The following is a 24102-nucleotide window of genomic DNA, read 5'->3' on the forward strand; positions in this document are numbered from 1 at the left end:
GGGATCTAGATATTGACAGCCAGTTGTTAGAATACAGTTTTAGTATCAGCCTGCTGGTGATCTGGCTCTGTCTGAAATGTAAATGCATTTGGCCAACCACTACAGCCTCCTATACTTGATCTTTCTGCCCATACATCTAATTAGTAATAGCTGTGCAGGGAACTGCAACCTCAACCTGACTATACACAGTATATGGTTCGTCCACACCTGCGCCCCGTGTCCAGTGTGTGCATTCTGCCATGTTTCCGTCCTCAGCTTCGACAAATCTGGACAGGGGACGGAAACCCGGCAGTCAGCTTTAAAACCTATTCACTTGAATGGGTTTGTAAAGTTGACCGTCGGTGTCAGGCTTGGTTCACACATCAGTATGCCATCCGTCCGTTTGAATTCAGTTTGAGACTAAAAAACGGACTGATGCACATACTGATTGTAAACTGACACCTTTTTATGCTGATAGCAAATGCTGTCCATCCGTTAGAGGACAGATAAGGGGATTAAAAGTAGCAATTGTAAACAGAGTAGAGATAAGGACTGTCCCCCCCCCCCTACTCCTTATCGTATTCGTCCATAGATGAGGACTGGGGGGGGGGCGTTCCTCACCGCTCAGCATCATCGCTGGGCGGTGAGGAACGCACCCTCTCACAGTACAGCACAATAGACACACTGTGAAAAAGGGCGTTCCTGAATGACTGTCAGAAACACCCTTCTAACACTGAAGAGCTACGGAAACGGCACCGATAGCTCCTCAGCGGGGGGACAGAAGGGGAAAGCCGATTTAGCGCACTGTCAGCTTTCTAGCGGTGTATTACACCGCATGTGCCCAAGGGTGTGAAAGGTCCTCTTTAAGAAGGATTGGTGATGTCACGGCAATGGGAGGATCAATTCTCAGTGTACGGGGTGGTGCTGGCAGGATCGGGTAAGGGTCTGAGTGATCAAGCAGTGCTCCAGGGAGCTGAAGGCCCGCCCCCAGTGCACCAGCTGCATCATTTACATAAGACTTCAAAGTTGTTTTCCTCCAAATCTACAAAAGTGACATAAATAACAAAGGTATGATGTTTATCACTAGAATGTGCGGTACTATTCCGTTATCGGGCCAGCAGCAGCGCAGTTCAGCAGCAGCTTTCGGGACAGCAGTTCAGCAGCGGGAATTACAATGACATCCGAGGACTGCTGGCCCGATGCTTGTGCCCAGTAACCAGTACATCGATGACCCCCCTCCCCCATCCTTCTCCTCCTGCCAGTGCTGCCCCCCAGCTCTCCTTACATCTTCCCCGTACCCTCTCCCCGCCACACGACTAGGCCTCACCTCAGCGCTAGTACCGAGACCGAAAGGAAAGACACCGGGGCTCAATCCAGGCCCTGACAAGAAACACGCCGACTATAGGAACGGTGAGCTACAGCGAGCCGGAGGGACAAACTTTCTGCAGCGTCCGGCGGCTATCTAGTAGCATTCATTGCTCAAGATTTACGGTGAGGCCTATTACAGGGAGAGGGTACGGGGCAGATGTAAGAAGAGCTGGGGGGCAGCACTGGAAGGAAGAGGAGGATGAGGGCATCGATCGATGTACTGCCTACTACACACAAGCACGGCCTCTATCATCGGGCCAGCATCGGCTTAGTCATGTGGCGGGGAGAGGGTACGGGGTAGATGTAAGGAGAGCTGGGGGGCAGCACTGGAAGGAGGAGGAGATGGAGGGGGGGTCATTGATGTACTGGCTACTGGGCACAAGCATCGGGCCAGCAGTCCTCGGATGTCATTGTAATTCCCGCTGCTGAACTGAACTGCTGTCCCGAAAGCTGGTGCTGAAATGCGCTGCTGCTGGCCCGATAACGGAATAGTACCGAATGTGCTCTTTAACATGTTGGCGATAGCTGATAATCCTTGGGGGAGATGGTAGACTTCATTTTACATCTCAAGCACTATGGCAGCAGTTTAAAGTAGCTGGGGGCAGTGATAGACTCCCTTAAAAGTAAGAGTATAAGAATATTAAATAGAAGGAAACTAATACAGATAGGGTACTTATGTATAAGAGGTAAGAAATGGCCGCTGAAAGCTGTAAATTACCCTCTATGTTTCAGAATCAGTTCTCCTTTAGCTCTGTATAGTACATGTGATGTAGCATAAAAATAAAACAGAGTCACCATCACTAGGTAACGAGCAAACTAGGAAGATAATCATTGCAAGCACTTTAGTAGTACAGTTGTTTTACTAATGACACCACCATGCTGACCAGCAGTTCCTTTCAGCCAATCGCATGTGCTGCATATATGAGAGAACTCACCTTACCGGCCCTACCACTTCCTTTCTGTGGTTTGCTAAGTCCCCACTTGTTTCTATTCCCTGATCCCATCTTGACACACAAGGCATGCCTCCCCAGACAATCACTGGCCGTAGTGGTGATGTACCTGACCCAGTAAGTGACCGTGGTGGAGATGCACCTGAGTCAGTAAGTGGTTGTAGTGGTGATGCACCTGAGTCAGTAAGTGACAGTGGTGGAGACACACCTGAGTCAGTAAGTGACCGTGGTGAAGACGCACCTGAGTCAGCAAGTGGCTGAGCAGGCATTTGCCATGGGCCAAGACAGGAGTAGGAAATAAAGACCAGCAGATACTCAGTATGTATTAGAATGGAAAGGACGGGGATCAGTAATGTGTATGCCTTGCATTTTCTGTTTTTAACCTAAGACTGTTTGAAATATTCCTTTTCCACTTGACATGTTTATTTTAGTATATTCTGTACTTCTATTGCCCATAAAATTATCATCTTTTCTGACAACTCTGCAATATGTTTTTCCGCTGTTATTCTTATAAACCTATGAACCCATTTTCAACTGGTTTTCATGAAATCCCTTGGTGATAAAGCATGTCCAAACTCTGACAAGGTACAAAATATAGAAACACAGTGTAGAAAAAAATATGCAGATTTCAAGTAATGATAAAAACATTATAAATAAATGAGGAGAGCTAAAAATTCCTCTTTAAGACACAAATATTACACTGCAACAGTGACATGGCAAACTACATCATGTGACCACTGACCGTGTAAGAAGAGGTGAAAGACACTTTTTTTTTTTTTTTTTAAATAATTTAATAATATTCTGTACCCTGATATTTTTCCCCAGAATACCCCCCCTTAAATTATGCCTTATTTTTGTGTCCTACTGTCTAGAAATAGAATTATTACCTGCACATTTGAAGCTCTGAGCCGTGAGCCCCCTCTCCAAGGCCAATGTTGTCAGGATCCCAAGAAAACTTGTGGTTACAGACTGGCGCTTGCTCTTCTGCAGCTCTCTCAAGGACTGCTGTTCTTTGGATTTGTTCCTCAGAGGCACTAGTACATTCTGATCGGGCTTCCTAACAACATTGGCAGCAGATATAATAGCATCCATCCATTCCTGCGCCCTCTGGCGGGTTTCGGTTCGAAGACGAAGAACATCTTGAGGAAATATAACTTGGAAACAAGAATCATATCCATCAAGAGTATCCATCTGGACAGATGCACATGTATCAATGTTGTAACTAAGCAGTGGGTCTTCATCCAGACAACTTGGTCGATAAGCTGTAAAGTGCGAACTGGTAAGAACAAAAGTGAAGGCTTTCCAATTATTTTGCAATGTTAACCGATATAAAGTTCCTGTTTTCAAAAGGTTTTTTTGATACCCGTTGGTCAAGTTATTGGCTCTTGCGAGTTCATTAGATGTATTTGACAAGTTGTGAGCTTCCAGAAAGTCGCTGTTATTGTCACTTGTGGATTTTGACCTTGTTGTAATATCATGCTGTGTTCTCATGTAATCTGGAACTAAATTCAAAGCACGAACTCCCTCCCATAATTTTTGCCCCCAGTCTAACGCTTCCCATGCAGAATCTGCCTTTAGTTGCAATTGACTGTTGTCTGACAGTAAGACATCAACCAATTTGGTCTCATGGCTTCCAGTTATAGTTATGCTTTCAATATGAGCAAGAGGATAAGCAGTAATGGCATTATGGTTACCACTGCTGTCTGTACTGTAGATGTGAAGTTTATATTGAGTTATCTCGGCATAACAGCTCTTCCAAAAGCTTTCTTGAGTTTTCCGAGTTTCAAGAAATCCCTTTTTCAGTATATTTGGCAACATATGTTCTGCAAAATAAAAAGTATTAGGTTAAAAAAATGACCAATAACGAGTTTTTAGTGACAAAAATTATGATATAAAGTGAAAATGTGTAAAAAAAAAAAAAACCTTACAAAAGAGTTTTGCTTATGATGGATAGTAATATACAAAACCGGAGACACAACACTTTCTAAATGTTGGCAATTTCAAATATTGTACATACTCGAGTATAAGCCAAATTTTTCAGCACATTTTTCATGCTGAAAAAGCTCTCCTCGGCTTATACACGAGTCAGGGTCCATGGAGCCCAGAAAACTGGAAGGACCTGGAAGTGGGAGGTCCTTTAGTGCTACTGCTCTGTGATTGGCTTGTCATGAGGTCAAGTGACTGTTATGTCATCAAAGTTCCTGTAGCCACTGGTATGTAACACCTGCAGATAAGGTTGAGAAGCGTTTCAGAAAACACTTCCTTAGTCGTAGCCTCAACTACGACTAAGGACGTGTTTTCCGAAACGCGTAAGCTAGTCACTATGTGGCTCAAGGCACCAATTTATTAACGCATAATACTTGTTGAAAAAGATACTTTGGATTTTAAACTGAATTTTCATTAAAAGTTAATTTTTTATTGAATAAGGTAATACTGGATTTTTTACACGTCAAATATTCTAAGCTTCTTACCAATCTCTCCAAAATACAGATTTTCAGTGGAACATTTGGTGCATATTATTAAATACACTACATTAGGTGTGTTACAGGTGAACGTACCTAATGCATCTAATGTATCTAATCTAGTGTATTTAATAATATGCACCAAATGTTCCACTGAAAATCTGTATGTTGGAGAGACTGGTCAGAAGCTTAGAATGAGCTTCACATCGCCATACGATTAGAGAACAAAGAATGGACCTTCCCGTATCAAAACATTTCGGCAATGAAGATCATAATATCACCAATAACATGAAAATTTTGGTTTTAAGAGGGAATTTTAAATCCAGGAAAGAGACGGATTTATGAGTACAAATTTATAACCTTGTTTAACACTCTCGAGAAAGGGATGAATCTCTCACATGGGTTCATGGCATCCTACAGAAATCACTAAACTGAGACAGCTAGCCATAAAGACACACTGTGAACTGATAAGAACATTACAAACTGATGAATTGTTTAGTTGTATAACCAAAAACCTTCTTCTACCCTCCCTCCTAGAATCCTATTCCTATGTGTCCCTCTTGCACATAAATATGCATCCTTCAAAAATTGTTGTTAGATATACCTGAAGAAGAAGCCGAGAGCTTCGAAACGTTGTAATCTACCATCACTATTAGTTAGCTATTAAAAAAGGTATCAACTACTGAAGACTATCAAGTTTTTTATTTTTTTATATTTCCTACCCACTGGCTAACATGGTACAAAAACAAACATTTTCCTTTTGCTTTGATAGTATAACCCCAGTGCCTATTGCCCGTAACAACTAATCGCAGCAAAGCTTCTCTAATTTCTTACTGTGCTGTAATTCATTGTTACGTTGTGAGTTGGCAACCTTTCAAGGATTTTACAAGAACGTTGCGACACTGAGTGGTATAATACTGAATTAGTTACACGAGAGTTAGTTACTTAACTAAATATAAAAGTGTGCTGTATGTCTTTTAATAGGATAGGTATTGAGCAATGTTGGCATCAACATCATGTGATTGAGCAGAGGGGGGGCGCAGCTCGAAGAGAAGTAAAAGCATAGTAGCATCAAGTGATATGTCAGTCATAACATACTAATAGTCTGGCATCTGTCAAGGGGTGGGATATATCAGCATAAAAAGAAGATCCTTACACTTGTCCCTTACAAAGGGCAAATGTAAGGATGTGAGCAATGAAGGTCAGAACTCTACAAAATGGTGATTCTGGTATAATGATCCCAATATGTAATGGTTAGGACCGACTAAAAGTGATCCAGGAAAGGTAAATAGTGAACGAACAACAAGGTAACGGGCACTCAAGGCTGGCTGATGCATATGGGGAGCGAAGTCTAGTCTGCCTGGTCCTATATCACAGTAGAGTTACTGTTACACAGACTACCATAGAAGGAGTCTAAAATCGGCATGTGACATCCAAAATGGACAATGAAGAGAAGCAATGCATGAAGATAGCTTTGTCTGATGTTTTCTGACATGTTTTCCTTCTCTCATGTGGACAGCCATGAGTGTATGTCACGTAACTAGGGAAAACGTGGAAATGGCGTGCTCAGGGCAATGTCCTGTTGGGAAACCATAGATCTGGCTATGTTACTTTGATACATATGAACTACTGTAACTAAACATAAAAGCAATATTGCCTTCTGCTTCACAATATACACTGCAACACTGCAAAAATAGCTTTGGCACGGTTTGAGGAATGCGTTCATAGAGTTAACTTGGCTTCCATATTCCACAAATCTCAATTCAACCAAGCATCTTTGGGATGTGCTGGAAAAACATGTTCAAGCCACGAAGGCCCAACATAAACTTACAAAACGTACACTGTATCGTCAATTATAACACAGATTTTTTTTTCTAAATGTAGTACATGTGAATATAAGAAACTTTCTGACATATCTTATTAAGAAAATCTGGTTATGCCTCCATTTATTAGGCTGCTGTCTTCCTCCATATCTTTACTTAGGCTATGTGTTTGCATAAGATTCTGTGTCAACTCATACACAAAACTCTATGAAGAGGGGAGGGGGGAGGAGGATGCTAATTCATTTATTGCCTCATTCTCATTTTTGGTGCAGCTGTCTAGGGGCAGGTCTCTAGGAAAAAATTTTGAAAATTGAAATGTGAGCTCATAAGGAAGGTGACCTTTTTCCAATTCGCTATGTGTAAAACCTGGAAACTGGCTTATGTGCTTGAGGGGGAATAAAAGAGACGGTTGCCCATCTAACAGGTTGGTCCATGGTTTGGGTTGATTGGAGGGGTTGTCCAGGATAAAATAAGAATTAACCCCTAAACTATACCATCTCTCCCATACAACTTCTATTTTCCTGGTATTAAAATATGCAACAGCCCCAGGTACACTTTCTGATAATCCGGTGACGTTCCGTTTCACCGCTTCTGAAACAGAACATCACCGGTACTCTCCCCCAACCCAACCAATACTTTCATGTCTTCCTGTCCAGGAATGGCTCCTCCCCTCTACCTCTCTGCAAGCGCTTGCGCAGTCTGGAGGTGCCTGCGACACATACACAGTAGAGATGGAACTCCATCTCTACTGCACAGGCATCACAGGTACTTCCACGCTAGGAGAGTGGAAGAGCAGCGTCTCCAGCCTGCGCACAATGAAAAGGAGGAGCTGGCTCCCAGAGAGGAAAATAGAGAAAGGTAAGTTTGATGCGGTGAAGCGGGGGGGGCCGAGGTTGTGGACTGAGTTAGTTAGTTGGGAAGGGCTAGTAGTGGATGGGATGGGATAGCTTAGCTAGGGAGACAGGGAGAGGGGTGTAACGGAGTGAGGGGGAGGCAGTATGGAAGGTACACAGGAAGTTACACAGTAGAAAGCTAACACCTAGTAAACTAATGCTCCCAGAGAGACACAGAAATCACTCAAAACACTGCTAAAGGTATATGGGTAACTTATTAACCCTATTACACAGTATGAACAAACAAAACAGACAAGAATAGAATGATATAGCAATGACCTTTCCTATCCATTTGCCAAACAACTAGGACACTTATTGTCTTATAACAATTTATTAGCATCTTTTTAGTTTTCCCTTTTGAAATGACATTATTGTTGCTTTACTATGTTGATTTTGGATTTAGTACCTCTAATGTATGTATCGTTTCCTCTCCGCCATGGTAGCTAGGATTCCTTTTGTGCTTATATAGCACTACCCTGCATATTCTTACAGTATATATTTACTCCGGTGCTGTCTATTTGCTATCCATCTTGCTTTTGTTCATACAAATACAGCCACATGAAATCTTTGTCAGTTTTTATTTCATTATTTTCTTAGTATTTTAAGGGCACATTGTGGTGCCCATCTTTTCCCCTATGGTGCTGTGTCCATGGATTTTTTCCATACCGAAATAAAGTTTTGAAGCAGATTGCAGTGAAAAGAATGATTTTACTAAAGTAACGCCTCAACACATATAGAAGAACTAAGGCTAGCTTACATACATCAATTTTAGTTTTTTTTCCTGTGTAACCAGACATCTAATGTACCATTCTGTCTTTTTTTCCCCCTAACATTTATAATGTATTCTGAGGGAAAAAATAGAGCCATTACATTTCTTTGAAACTCACACTAATCCCTTTAAAGTGCACATAATGGTTATGCATTTTGTGACCATTTTACTTTTCTGTTAATCCAATAAGAGGCCTAGCAAGCCTGACCTGCAATCATGTTCTCTTCTCTCTGCACAGATGATATTTTCAGCTTCCTCAAGACATCTATTTCTGCTCCCAATGTGCCCTTATTCCCACTCACAACTCTATAAATCGTGGTTTGCTCGGATGTTCTCCACACAAACACAAGAAGTCCTCAGGCTTCTGTTATGACGGCGGCCAGCTCACTCTATTTTATGTGAAGTGTGCAGGTCAATTAAATTAAAAAAAAAAATCTCTTAGGACTTGGTTCAGGATGGAAGCTGGCACGGAAAAGTCCAATCAAAAAGCCCAGGTTCAATCTTCTTTCCACTTTCAATGACAACGCTAATACTTTTCCATTTAATTTGGCTTCCCAAATTGAGAAATTGAATTTGAGGTGGAACAAAAGAAAGCTAATCATAGTAAATGGCCTAACATCTGGGCTGAGCCTTCACATTGTACGAGACTGAAAAGAGACGTTCTCTACAAAAGGGCAGATGAGACAACAAAAATGGGTACAGTACAAATGTCTTACCCTGATATTGTGCAGGGTATATTGTGGCAAACAAAATTTAGGAAATGCTTTCAGGCAACTAAATAACTTTCAAACAACAACCTTACTCAAGAACGTTTTATGTACAATATATAAGTATGGCTTTAAGGCTAAAGTCCCACCTTGTGGAAACGCAGCTTTTTTTTTGTTGTTGCAGATTTTGCTGCGGTTTTTTGAGCCAAAGAAAGAAGTAGATTGAGCAGAAGGTAGAAGTACAAGTAGTTCCTTTATAGTACCCATTCCTTTTGTAGCCACTCTTGGCTTTGGCTCAAAAAACGCACCAAGATCTGCAAAAAAAAAATAAATCTGAATTTCCTCAATGTGGGTCCCTAGTTCACACAGAGCTCCACGTGTACACATTCCGTCGCAGCTGCCACGATGGGATGCCGGTGCAGTGAATCGGAAATCCGTCACGGCATTCTGCTCCGGATTATGCCCAAATGAATGGGTCAGAGCCTCACGCAGTGGACGCCGCAGCTGATTCAACCACGGAATCTGAAGCAAGATAGGGCAGCTCGCTTCTTTTTTCCACTAGCTAGTAGCGGCTCCCATTGAAGTCAATGTGAGCCATTTTTGGAAGCAGATTTTGAGGCGGATTCCGCGTCAAAATACGCTGCCAAAAGACCCCGTGTGAACTAACCCTTAAAGATCTATTTGGCTCTATGTAGTGGGATACAGTAAAAAGTAGAAAGAAAAAAAAAAAAGATGTGGGAAAAAAACCATGGTGGAAACATATCACATTTTTTTCTGTAGGGTTTTCCCCTGTGGATTTTCAGCCCCTATTTTACCTATAAAGAAACCGCCAGCGTTTCCGTAGGTATAACTGACACTCTGCGATTTTCAAAACACAGCTTTTCCAATGCAGATTTTTTTCTGCAATGTGTGGATGAGATTAGCCAGAATATCCCATCCACTTTACAGGTAATGTAAAACGTGGCAATTCCACCATAGCCAAAATGCTGTGTAATCACGACGTGGTACCTTGGGTTAAATTGGTTTTCTTGTGTGCGAAATGTGTTGACAACAGACTCATAATGGGTTAAAGAAATAAAAGAAGCATTACTCACCTTATGATCTCCACTTCCCCATTTCCACACTCCATATGTTCTTGACATACCAATATGTTGAGAGGTAACAGGCAGCAAACAGTTTCCTGTACAATATTGGTACAGGAATGGCGAGGGATCGGTGAGTTGAGAACTGCTTGTTTTCTATTTTTTCATAAGCCTGTTGTCAATTTTTTCTAACCAAATGGACAACCCCTTTAATGTAAAACCATTTGCCAATTATCCATTCATTTAATTAAGTGAATGAAAATAAATACATTTACATATTATTTACATGTATATATTGGGGTATGTTCACGCTTTGAAATTGGGCACTGATTTTGAAGAGGATTTTGCCTCAAAAACCAACACCAAGTTCTATCCTGAAAAAAATGAATGTCCTGTCCAACCCTGGTCAACCGATTCAGCAGCAGAGCCAATGGTGCAAGTCACTCCGCTGACAAGGCCACTGGAAACTGACGAGAAAGTGGAAAGAAACTTGAGAAATCCGCCTCAAATTTCTCTTCTTTTCCAAGACTTCTTATTTCCATGTCTGGTCCCTTAGTAAAGCATGCACAAAGTGCACAACTAGTTAGATAAGACACTTAGTATAGGCACTATAGTACTTTTGGCATGTATGATAAGAAATATGCCTGGCCATAAACATTTGATAAAAATAGTGTGGCCGTGCTAGATATTTTTGCCATGTGCTTGGATAAAAATATCTTTGTTTAGCAGGACCAGCAGCCAACCTGCACAGACTCACTGCAGTTTAGTTGCTAATGTTGATGGTGGGATTGCATCATCGACTGAATGGCCACATAATGGGCATACGAAATCTAATTTATAAGTTTTTAGGACTACTTTATTGAAAAGAATACTCAATTACACTTTTCCATACAGAGAAGTAAAAGGTATACTGACCATTACAACCTGAACATCTGCCATGTTATTGGCATACATCACGCCCATTATACATCTATATGCAGCTTCCTTATCACACATCCCCCTATTTTGGAATCAGTTTAATGGTTCCTGGCTGTGAATACTGTTCAAGCAATTCATTTCTAAGCCACAAATCCTTCTGGCGGTCTGTCTTACAAAGCAGTAATGCAGTGGATATATGTAGTATAGTTTAGCCCAACATAAGCAAGGTACTATGAATGTAAAATAATGTTCTCTCAAGGTCTGAGTTTATTCTTATAGTAGTTTGACTCTCCTCCAAATTTTCTGAGGTGCCTAAAATAATAAGTAGCGCACCTATGAACGAGAATGAGTTTATACTGAGAGTAGAAAGCAAGTTCAGATTTGGATCAGTAATGCGGCTATCCACCATAGACAGCAGTTGGCCACAGGCTCATTTGGTTGGCAGCTATCACTTTTCTGTACTATTTTATTTATTGTTTGAAAAAAAAAAAAAAAGCAGCAGTAGTATGGTCACGCACATGAGCTTCTAAGGAGTTTTCTGTCTCCAAATTGATTTTTGAGAAGATAGGTATCTAACCAGACACCGCACAGATTTAATTTTCCTTGCTGAAAATTCAGCTTCAGGAATTTGAGGCTGGGGTCCCAAATGTCACGGTTTGCCCACGGCAGAAACGTCGCGGAAGAAAACGCTGCATTTTACAGTCACAGTAAAGTGGATGGGATTCTAGCGATTCCCATCTCCACTTTGCAGTAAAATAAGGGCAGCAGACACGCTGTGATTTCCAAAATCGCTGCAGTTTTGAAAATCGCAGGATGTCACTTATACCTATGGAAATGCCGATGGTTTCCCTATAGGTATAATTGAAGAAGAAAATCCGCAGAGGAGTGCTGTGGGAAGAACTGTGATGTGTTGCCCCCGTGGTTTTTCCCGCAGCACTATTTTGCTGCGGACCACTACATGGGGCCTTAGCCTGAAGTGGATTCTTCTGCTTGTCCAAGTCAAAATCCGCACCTGCCAGGTGCAATATTCTGCCTCCCATCCAAGGAGATAACTCTCACACAGAAGATCAAACACAACGTGTTTTTTTTTCTACTAGCTGAAAAAAATCAGCATCTGACTCCCATTGAGATGAACGGAGGATGATTTCAAGTGGAATCTGGAGCTGATATTGAGCTGGAATCCGTATCAAAGAAAGCACTAAATTCCTCTAAGTGAACACACTGTTATACTTTTTTTTTTTTGTCATCATGCTGTTCTCATACATGTGCTTGAGACTTTCAGTGTTGATATGGATGCCTTGTTACCGTATATACTCGAGTATAAGCTGAGTTTTTCAGCACAGTTTTGTGCTGAAAAAGCCCCCTTCGGCTTATACTCGAGTCAAGCAAAAAAAAAAAATGTTAATTTTTTATTTTTTATTTATTTTTTTTTTTTGGGGGGGGGGGTCTATGACCAACCACAATAGTAATGTATAGAATCTCCCGTAAAATAGTGAAAAAAAAAGAAGCTTTAAAGAAATATAATAAAAAATAAAATAAATAAAAGTTCTAAATCCCTCCTTTCCCTAGAATACATATAAAAGTAGAAAATTACTGTGAAACACATACACATTAGGTATCCATGTGTCTGAAAGTGACCGGTCTACTGAATATAGGGGATCTGCAGTGCTCCTGTTCTGTCAGGAAGGGGTTAATAGGAGCACTGCAGATACCCGATATTCAGCCAGACTGAGTTCCAAGTGGGGGGGGGAAAATCCCAGTCCTCAAGCTCAGGGAAGGGGCAGACAGACAACCAAAACACCCCCTCCCCTTCCCTAGCACCCAGCAACTACTGCACCCAAAAACTCCAACCATTTTAATTTTTGAAATTTTCCAGTAGCTGCTGCATTTCCCCCACTCGACTTATATTCCAGTCAATAAGTTTTCCCAGGTTTTGTGGTAAAATTAGGGGCCTCGGCTTATATTCGGGTCGGCTTATACTCAAGTATATACGGTATTCCTTTTCTATCTATATTAATATGAAAATAAAATTAAACTAGAGAAAGAAAGAAAGAAAGAAAGAAAGAAAGAAAGAAAGAAAGAAAGAAAGAAAGAAAGAAAGAAAGAAAGAAAGAAAGAAAGAAAGAAAGAAAGAAAGAGTGTATCATCACTTATAAGTAAGAGAACCAGTGGCTCCAACTCCGTCATATGGCAGCACCCTCACAGAACAAATTAAAAAATGTATATATGCCGGTAACTATCTTATTAAAAGGAAATACCCTTTACTATCAAAGGTACTCTATTTTAGGCCATAATACCTGATAACATCTAATATGTTATATTTTTCTATATTATAACCATTTTCTGTTCATTTCCATAAGCAATTTAATTTATAAAGGAAAAAAATCTATTTTCTCCAATAATTAAAAGTTTTCTTTTTAGCAAATACAGGAAATTGTCAATAAAATACATTTTCCGGTGTCGGACCAAATGTAGTATATACACATGGACAAAATTGTTGGTACCCCTCATTTAATGAAAGAAAAACCCACAATGGTCACAGGAATAACATGAATCTGACAAAAGTAATAATGACCAAACTACATGTTGACAAGCCACAAAGCTTCTGGGAGAATGTCCTATGGCCAGATGAGACAACAATCTAACTTTTTGGCAAGGCCCATCAGCTCTATGTTCACGGATGGAAAAATGAAGCATATCTTGAAAAGAACAGTCCTTACTGTGAAACATGGAGGAGGTTCTGGTATGTTCTGGGGCTGCTTTGCTGTGTCTTGAATTTGTGCAGGGTACAATGAAATCTTAAGACTATCAAGGGATACTAGAGAGAAATGTGCTGCCCAGTGTCAGAAAGCTTGGTCTCAGTCGCAGGTCATGGGTCTTGGAACAGGATAATGACCCAAAACACACAGCTAAAAACACCCAAGAATGGCTAAGGGGAAAACATTGGACTATTCTGAAGTGGCCTTCTATGAGCTCTGACCTAAATCCTATTGAGCATCTTTGGAAGGAGTTGAAACATGCCGTCTGGGAAAGGCAACCTGCAAATCTGAGACAACTGGAGCAGTTTGCTCATGAGGAGGGGACCAATATACCTGCTGAGAGGTGCAGAAGTCTCATTGACAGTTACAGGAATTGTTTGATTGCAGTGATTGCCTCAAAAGGTTGTGCAACAAAATATTAAAGGGGCTCTATCAGAAAAATCATGCTGATAGAGCCCCACATATGCATGAATAGCCTTTAAAAAGGCTATTCAGACACCGTAAATGTCATATTAAACTACCCCCCCCTCCCCGTTTTAAAATAAAACCCTAAAAAAGAATGTGATCTACTTACGCATTGTGCACGGTGGGCGGGCATTCAGGGTGCGCCGTCTTCTTCATCCACGCCTGCTCTTAATTCGGTCCCGTCCTCCTCCGGCGCTCGCGAGCGGACACGGATATAAAAAAAAATGGCCTGGGCGTCTGCGCAGTAGCCGTAGTAGAAGCCGCATGCTACTGCACATGCGCCCAGGCCATTTTTTTATATCAGTGTCCGCTCGCAAGCGCCGGAGGAAAACGGGACTGGAGGACATCGGAGGAAGAAGAGGCGGGGATGAAGATGAAGACACACCCTGAATGCCCACCCACAGTGCACGATGCGTAAGTAGATAACATTCTTTTTTAGGGTTTTATTTTAAAACGGGGGGGGGGGGGGTAGTTTAATATAACATTTACGGTGCCTGAATAGCCTTTTTAAAGGCTATGCACACATATGTGGGGCTGTAGCAGCATGATTTTGCTGATAGAGTCCCTTTAAGATAAGGGAACCATCATTTCTGTTTCATAAGTTTTATTTTTTTAAATAAAGTGAAAAGCAATGTCTGACTTGCATTTGTTCATTTTCATAGAATTTTTCATTTATTATTACTTTTGTCAGATTCAAGTTATTTCTGTGACCATTTTGGTGTTTTTCTTTCATTAAACGAGGGGTACCAACAATTTTGTCCACATATGTATAACATCTACATACGGTATTCAGGGCAGGGCTATAGCTATAGACACATTCATTTCCATTGTGTCTTCCTTCATTCTACGGGAAAGCACTACAGTACATCATATGGCGAGTAAGCAGTGCAGCCCTGCCAAGTAAGCATTACCAAGATGGACCATCAATTAGGGTTATCCACTTTCTAATATTACTGTAACTACATCGCAGGTTTTAAGAAACTGCACATGTTGTAGATCTTGCATATATGCTGAGTAATCAGATTTGCTATTAGAATAGAAGAAAACACACTTGTACTGACTATATCATATCCCTATCCTACCCTGGATACAGTATATAGGTGTTATATGACACTAGCGAATTATTGAGGATAGGGCATCATTATTAGAAAGTGGATAACCCATTTAACAACTAAGGGTGGGTCCACATTACCGTTATTAATCCCTTAACGCTCAGCTATTACGTTGTGCTAAGCATATAGTTAACGCTCATCGCCATAATGACGCTGTAATGCAGCAGGCATAGAAGCTGTGCCTGCGGTATTATTTCTGGCGGATTAACTCCCTGGATACTGTGAGCAATAGCATTTGGGGGTCTGGAGGCAAGATTCCCCCACCACCACCGTCGCCCCTTGGACTCCCGTGATAAAATCATGGGTTCCACGGGGTTATCATGGCAGCCAAGAGGGAGGCTGTGGATCAATCCTGAATAAGAACTTCTGTGCAATGTTCTGCAATCCTATGCAACAGTACAGCAAAACGCCTATACGGTTACCCCAGGAAAATTGTTCTTTTTTTTAAAAGTGATATTTTATTTGTAAAAGTGGTAAAAGGTAATAAAAAACAATATATATATATATATATATATATATATATATATATATATATATATATATATATATATATATATATGGTAGTGCCATAATCGTAACGGCCCACCGGAAAAACATGCCACGTCATTTTTAATGCAGTGTGAATGCCGTAAAAGCAAAACGCAAAAAATTATGATAGAATTGTGTGTTATTCAACATGGACCCCCAAATAATGTAAAATAAAAGCAAATCAAAACATTATATGTCCCCCAAAATGGTGGCAAATGAAAGTACAAAGAATAAGCCCTCACATAATTATGTGGACAGAAAAATAAAAAAAGTTATGAGTTTTGGAAGATGGGAAGGGAAAATATGAAAAACGTGGCCAAGCATAAACATACATACTACCCTGCATCATTAAGGGGTTAATGTCCGTTGCTGTCACCTGTCCAGACATTAAACAACAGATACAGATGAAGTCCCTTCCATTAGGTGTCCTTCTGCATTTACCCCACGTTAAAATACTTCCGTCATGTTTTTTACTTTTCTGACGGAAGAATATGTCGTACGGACCTTATGCCTAATGAGGAGGAGAAGCCTGATAAGAGTTTGAAGTCCTGAGATATTTTTTTTAGATCCTTCGCGACTTTTACTCTTGGGCTCCACTTTGCGATAACTCAGCGTCTTGGCTGCGGCAGAAACGCTGCAACACAAAACGGTGCCTTTTATATTACCTGCAAAGTGAAGGGATTCTGGCTAATCCAATCCACACATTGCAGAAAAAATTCTGAGGCAGAACTGCATTTTCAAAAAATACTTGCATTTTTGAAAATCGCAACATGTCAATTCTACCTACAGAAATGCTGCAGTTTTCAGTATAAGTATAATAAATGCAGAAAGTCCACAGGGAAAAACTCTGCGGACTGTCTCCTTAGGCCTTACACCTCTTCAGCTATATTTTTGACACGACCTTCATTTGGAGACGAGTCCCCTTTTCCTCTCCCTTGTGGCTCTTGTCTTGTGTCTTCTCCCCATTGTTTTCTCCTTTGAGTGTGGCTCCTTTGTTGTGGGCCTGCTTATTATAGAGATGCGTTTCCTGTTTGTATATGTATATGTTTGTTACAATAAAAATTACAATTGGAAAAAAAATGGTAGTGCAAATTTTGTGCTGGCAACTAGTAACGTTCATTCTATCCTCTAAAAGGCAAAATATTAATATCAAATAAAATATATCAAATTAAAATCTGAAATAAAAAACTACAATGCGATTCCCCACTAAGGATCTGTATGACTGCACATATATTTCATATAGGGCTCACGCCATCCATGCAAAGCAATAATTACATTTAATAAAAGCAGTATGGCTGTGACCATGTATCTGAAAGTAGAACAGCCCGCCATTATGCAGAGCCTAATATTGTGTAAAGATAATAAAAATGAACAGATTTGCAATTACAATAATAAGTCACGTAATGCTTTTTATGAGGACAGCTGAAAGCACTTTACAGAAACAAATTATATGTTATTACTGTGCGTTATAATAGGATTACACTGATTTTATCTTGCAGCGAAAGATTTACAAAAGTCATATTTTATCCACCATTAATGAAATAAAGCCTAATGTAATTGATATTTAAGGTCATTTCTAAGGAAGCCGTCCCCTTCTGAAAACAGAAGCCGCCCGGCTTGCCGTCTCTCATTTTATCTCTGAAATGACAAAGTGTTTGATTTTCAGCTTCTGTAAAAATCTAATGAAGCTTGAGAAGCTGGAAGCATGATAGCATGAGACGGTAACATTTCACTGACAGTGAATGGCAGGTCATTTACCGTGTGTGGTTATATCCGCCACTGCCCAAGAACTGTATCAATTCCTCACCAGCAGATTATCCACCCACTTTATTTCCTGTTGACTTGTCTGCGGATATCATACACAGAAATACTGTCTGTATGGTTTATATATAGATTGGCCCAATGGTTACCCATACACAGGGGATACACCATGCGACGCCGTCTCTCAGTCACTACTACAGTTTACTGTAAATTAACATTGGCCCATGGTTGAGAACGGACTCACAGCGCCTCTGCTAAAATTTATATACCTATATGGATGGAAGCACACTACGCACACGGACGAACAGAGCACATGTGTACTCACACACAACTACCGCACGCACGGACACTTGCACTGCGCACGCACAAACACATGGATCACACACGCGCATACATATACACGGACCACACGCATGCATGCACACACGCATATATTCACATGGATCTCACACACACATACACGCACACACTAACAAAACATGTCTGGTATCCTTAGTGGCTGTTTGCACACTACAGTATTTTTCACGGGCCTCACGGGCAGTTCCATAGATTTCTTTGTGCACAAAGCTGTGAATTTTGGCAATTATGGCTCAGATTTCCAGTGGAAATGGGGGACTATTTTTCCTAGATGCACCAGGAGGTTCTGGTAAAACATTTTTAATTAATTTGCTACTTGCAGAAATTCGCTTAAACAATGCCATTGCCTTGGCTGTTGCACCATCTGGGATTGCAGCCACTCTTTTAGATGGAGGGTGCACGGCTCATTCAGCATTAGGATTGCCCTTTAATCTAGCGCTGCCAGAAACTCCTGTCTGTAAATATGACTTAGGATGGGTTCAGATGTGGATTTTTGGTCCGGATTTTGACGCAGAATCCACGTAAAAATCCGGCTCAAAAAAAAGTCTCTCATTCGATTCAATGAGTTCCTTTTTCCGCAAGCAGGAAAAAGAAGCGACATGCCCTTTCTTGACGTGGATTCCGCAGCTGAATTAGCCACGGACGTCCACGGCACGACACTCCCTCCGGAATAGGCCCATTCTTTTGGGCCTAATCTGAAGCGGAATACCACGACTGTATGCCGCTGCACTGTATGCACAGCACCGGCATCCAGTCACGGCTAGCCGTTTTTTGGACCAGAGTCTGAGGCGGCCTCCGCGTCAAAATCCAGTCACAAAAACCCTCATCTGAACCCAGCCTAAAGGCTCTGGGAAAGCTAAGGTATTACAAACGTGCAAAGTTATTGTTTGAGATGAATGTACCATGGCAAGCGGTCAAGGTCCTTGATCGCACCTTGAAAGATCTGCAGGGAACTGCAGGGACTGTTTAATGGGGGAATTTTTGTAATTTTTGCAGGTGACTTTTGCCAGATGTTACCTGTTCTTAATGAAGCAACACCAATGGATGAGCTGAATACCTGTCTAATATCTTCTTATCTGTGGATACATGTTCAGAAGCAAACTCTTACTACTAATATGCAGGTTCATTAGATGGGAAATGCAACTATGGACAAATTTACACACAGCTACTATGTATTAGAAATGACAGGTTCCTGGGGCAACACGGTGGCTCAGTGGTTAGCACTGCAGCCTTGCAGCACTGGAGTCCTGGGTTCGAATCCCGCCAGGAACAACATTTGCATGGAGTTTGTATGTTCTCCCCGTGTTTGCATGGATTTCCTCCCATTCTACAAAGACATACTGATAGGACAAAAAAAGAACATTGTGATCCCTATATGGGGCTCCCAATCTACATAAAAAAAAAAAAAAAGAAATGACAGGTTCCTTACTGATTCCACTACTGGTCTCATTTCCTTTCCGGAAGATTTTTGTGAAATGACATCTTCGGTAATGGAGCTTATTGAACAAGTTTTCTGATGATATTAGTAACAATTTTAACAACCATCAGCAGCTTTGTAAACATGCAATCCTTGCGCCTAAAAATGATAGTGTCAGTTCCGTAAATCTACTAATTCAGGGAAGGCTGCCTGGTTCACCAACCACATACATGTCCATTGATTCAGTCATGGAGAGTGAACAAGCCGTAATGTATCCATTGGAGTTCCTGAATTCTTTGGAGCCTCCTGGGATGCCACCGCATAAGCTCACTTTAAGAATAGGAGCCACAATAATTTTGCTTTGGAACCTTGACCAACCAAAAACGTGTAATGGCACAAGATTGTGCATTAACCCTTTCGCTGCCAGGTGGCACTTCAGTAGCGGAGGATGTACTTAGTACGTCCTCCCTACTAATGCCGATATCTCTGGACTGCATCAACATATCTTGATGCTTTAAAATGCATTTTAAAGAAGAGACTCTCATCTTTAAAATGATATCAAGAACTTGATGATTGGATGTACAGTCTTGGAGCAATTCACTGTTGAAAACACTATTTGGCATTGAGATCCAACTGCAGATCTCAATTCCCGACAGCGTTTCAACAGTGAATTGCTCCAAAACTGTACATCCAATCATCGAGTTCTTGATAACATTTTAAAGATGAGATTCTCCTCTTTAAAATGCAATTGAAAGCATCAAGATATGTTGATGCAGTCCAAAGATATAGAGCTCCAAATTGTCCCCCCCCCCCGTCTAAGCAAGCAATTTGCGATCTAACAAGAAAGGAAGAGGGACACAGAGCAGCCCAGCAGAGAGAGAGACACACAGAAACGATCTGACTCTCTGCATAACTTGTATGTGACAGCAGGAGGGGGGTGGCAGGGACTCTATTGTCCCTATTAACCCTTCTCCTGCCAATCAGAGCATATACTATACATTTGTCTCTGATTGTCATATACAGTTATAATGTAATTCCCCCCTGAGCTTTACTAGTGGGGTATTCTTATGTTATACCTCCTGAACATAACCAGGAAGTTTGTTGGCACTGTGACCCAGACATTTACCATTGTCCAGGTCGCAGCGCCAAAAAAAAAAGTCGCACCAAACACTTACACAACATATACATAAAGTCGCAAATAAAGTTTACATTTCACCCAATCCCTGTCCTGTCTAGTGATGTCCGTTACACGCTAAAATAATAGTAATAACGATTATCACTAGAGATAAACGTACAGACTGCTAAAATTTTTATAGGGGGATGGAAAATTACATTTTTATGTAAAGTCCTATTTAATTTGCATGCACAAAATGGGATGGCGCATTTCTGCGATTTTGGCGATTCTTTAACACCCGCCCCTATAAATATATACATGTGTGGTATGTATGAACTCCTCACATATTGCAGTTTTATGGACAGTACATTATCTTTGCAGAAAGGGATTTCTTGAGCCGCACTTTAGTGGCAAATTTGAATTTTTGTGCAATTTTTGCTAGCAATCTCTGTTTGCGGCAAAGCTGAATGAAGGTGGTTGTATATATAAACTATTAAATTGTGTTTTTATATACGGTATGCTGTGTACTCTGAAAAAAGTTAGATTTTGGTATCACAGTCACAGTTTGGTAGGTGCAGTATAGCTTTTTAACATATTAGTGAACAACAGCAAAATCCTGCTTGTCTTCTGTATTCGTGTTTTTGGGAGTCCGAGCTCTTGTTGTAGTTGATATTTGCGGTACATATAGTATATTTACACATTGTATACACCATAAACTATTATTTTAAAAGTATTTTGTATATGAATGTGAGATTGAACATGAGTTTTAGGTGCAAATATGTGTTTTAGCGTATTTTTTCAAAAAATTATTTGTGTTGCTCGCAAAGTTGCATGAAGGTGGATGTGGCTATCGATGACCCATTAAAGAGGACCTTTCACCATTTTGCCCACAGGCAGTTCTATATACTGCCGGAAAGCTGACAGTGCGCTGAGTTCAGTACCGTAGCTCTTCCGGTACCGTAGCTCTTCTATGGTCAGAAGGGCGTTTCTGACAGTTAGCCAGAGACGTCCTTCTTCACAGCACAGCCAATCGCGCTGTGCTGTGAGAGACGGGAGGAACGCCCCCTCCCTCTGCTCGCAGTACTCGTCCATAGACGAGCATTATCAGGGAGGGAGGGGGCGTTCCTCCCGTCTCTCACAGCAAAGCACGATTGGCTGTGCTGTGAAGAAGGACGTCTCTGGCTAACTGTCAGAAACGCCCTTCTGACCATAGAAGAGCTACAGTACCGGAACGTAAGCTCTTCACATCGGGCACAGATCGGGAAAGCCAACAGTGCGCTGAACTCAGCGCACTGTCAGCTTTCCGGCAGTATATAGAACTGCCTGTGGGCAAAATAGTGAAAGGTCCTCTTTAAGACATTTGTAATCTTCAGGTTGTCTACTTTCAAAAAATATATAGGGTTTAGGCGTTCACTTACTTTTCATAGTGTGTAATCCCTACATTTTATAGGATGATACTTTTTTAACATTTCCAGCTTCTAAACAGAATTTTGTTCCTTCCAGTTCTAGCGATTTTCGGAAGACACGTACATGCGGGTTCAAGCCATAGTGATATGTATGAACTCTGCACATGTTGAACTCTTATTTTTAGGAGGTTTGGTGCATTTAATTTTTTGTTTGGTTTCCGCTTTTAACAACTAATATACATTTATTTGCATTTTTTCATAAAACATTCACTTTAAATCAAAATTGCATGAAGGTGCCTGTTCGTATACAGTACCAAGTGGCATTCTGACAATGCTGCAGGTGTCTACTTTAAGAAAATATATAGGTATGGGGGGGTTGGATGCTTTTTTAATGTTGCAATTTAGGTTTGATTTCTCCATCTCAAAACTGTGAAAATTGCTCTGGCTACTGGAGGTGCAAAATTTCCAGAGACCCTTGGCAGCGAAAAGGTTAAGAGTCTCATGCCCAATGTTATTGAAGCCACTATTCTTATGGGAAACTCTAAGGGAGCAAATGTTTTATTCTGCGTATTCCTTTGCTACCAAGTGACATGCCCTTCAATTTTAAGTGTCTGCAGTTCCCAATCCGACTTGTATTTCTATGACTATAAACAAAGCACAAGGTCAGTCACTTAAAGTAGCCACCATTAATTTGGAGATCCCGTGTTTTTCACATGAACAGTTTTATGTTGCTTGCTCTAGAGTGGGTTGACCTCCAAAATCTTTTTATATACAGGTATGCACCTGAAGGTAAAACCAGAAACATTGTTACCAAAAACCCCTACAATAGATAGCTGTGTAACTGGAAACCAATTTTACTCTTTGGTCTGTGAACTACTTATAGATTACACTGGAGGGAGGGGGGAAGGGTTGTACTACGTTGTCAGTTGGGTGTAAAGGTTTTATATATTTGTGTAAGGGGCAGAAATTTAAATTTTTGATTAAAAAAAAAAATAGTTCAAAAAATAGTTGTAATAGTTTATACTACATAATATGTATTGAGTGTAAAATCAATAAAAATGTTGAAATTAAAAAAAAAAAGTTGTTGTTCACATCAATGTTATGACAAATTAGGAAAATGCTAAAATAATAAAAAATTTAAGTAGAAAAAGATTTACTGTAGCTCTGAAAATGTCAATCTCACTGTGACACTGAAAATTTTACTTTACCATAACCATCAATTTAACATATTATCCGCGAGCGAAGCCGTCAGGTATTCTACTAGTACTAAGATAATTCAGACATAGAAAATCAAGACATACCAGTATTTCCTTCAACGTCTGTGGTGAAGTGAACCCCTTGGCTTGAGGACCGCTGCAATGGTGCAGGTTTGCGAATATTATTCCAGTCCACATGACTGACATCAGATCGGGATCTGTTGTGTCCTGGCCTAAATTTTGGAGCCTCTCCATTGACGGCTACTGTATCATTAACTGAGCGCGGTCTGTCACGTCTACGATGACAAGCTGTAAAAAAGTTAAATGAGGAAGAGTCTTTTTCTTCTCCAGTTAATGAGGGTACATCTGGAAATGTTCTTCTGGTTGAGGAAAAATGTTCTTTGGCATGGATGCCATTTTTAGCTTTGGCATCAAAGAGGCTACTTTTGCATCTCTCCCAAATGATGCTACGTGGAGAGTTATTGGCATTTTGGCCATCAGCATGTTGCTTGATCTTATCGGATAAGTCATTCCCTAAGAGTTCTGGAACTTCATGAATGCCAAATACGTCAGACTGATTGCCCACATGCTCTAGATTATCAAATGAATTGAAGAAATCTTCAGTGACCTCAACTGCTGGACTAATGTCATCCACTTCCAATGCCTCCATTCTTTGCTGATGATGTCGTCAATGACAATACGTTACATGTCGTGATGTCCAATAATGACTAGACGAAATTATTTCCATCTGAAGCTGAAATCCTATTAGAAAACATAAATAACAAAACCACATTAATCTCTAGTTATCAGTAAAAACAATGGGGTGATAGTAGAGCGGGCGTTTTCAGTCACAGGGATACCTAATGTGTATGTGTTTCACAGTATTTAAGTACTTTTATATGTGTTTTAGGGAAAGGGGTGATTTGAACTTTTAATATATATTTTTTTTTCAATATTTTTTTACAGTTTTTTTTCCCTATTTATTACACCTCCTAGGGGTCTTGAACCCCAAGTAGTCTGATCGCTAATGCAATGC

At 40.7% G+C, this 24102-nt stretch overlaps 1 protein-coding gene across 1 annotated transcript in view; it reads right to left on the bottom strand.

Annotated features, from left to right (window-relative positions):
• PLEKHM3 (pleckstrin homology domain containing M3) overlaps window positions 1-24102 on the bottom strand; it is a 144805-nt gene that overhangs the window by 102454 nt on the left and 18249 nt on the right. The window contains exons 2-3 of the mRNA XM_075284290.1: window positions 23172-23828; window positions 3185-4120 (exon numbers count right to left, since the gene is read on the bottom strand). Of these exons, the coding sequence (XP_075140391.1) occupies window positions 3185-4120; window positions 23172-23736 (1501 nt within the window). The 5' untranslated portion in view covers window positions 23737-23828. The remainder of the gene's footprint in view (window positions 1-3184; window positions 4121-23171; window positions 23829-24102) is intronic.

This window comes from Leptodactylus fuscus, chromosome 8, assembly GCF_031893055.1.
Source record: "Leptodactylus fuscus isolate aLepFus1 chromosome 8, aLepFus1.hap2, whole genome shotgun sequence".
Lineage (NCBI taxonomy): Eukaryota > Metazoa > Chordata > Amphibia > Anura > Leptodactylidae > Leptodactylus > Leptodactylus fuscus.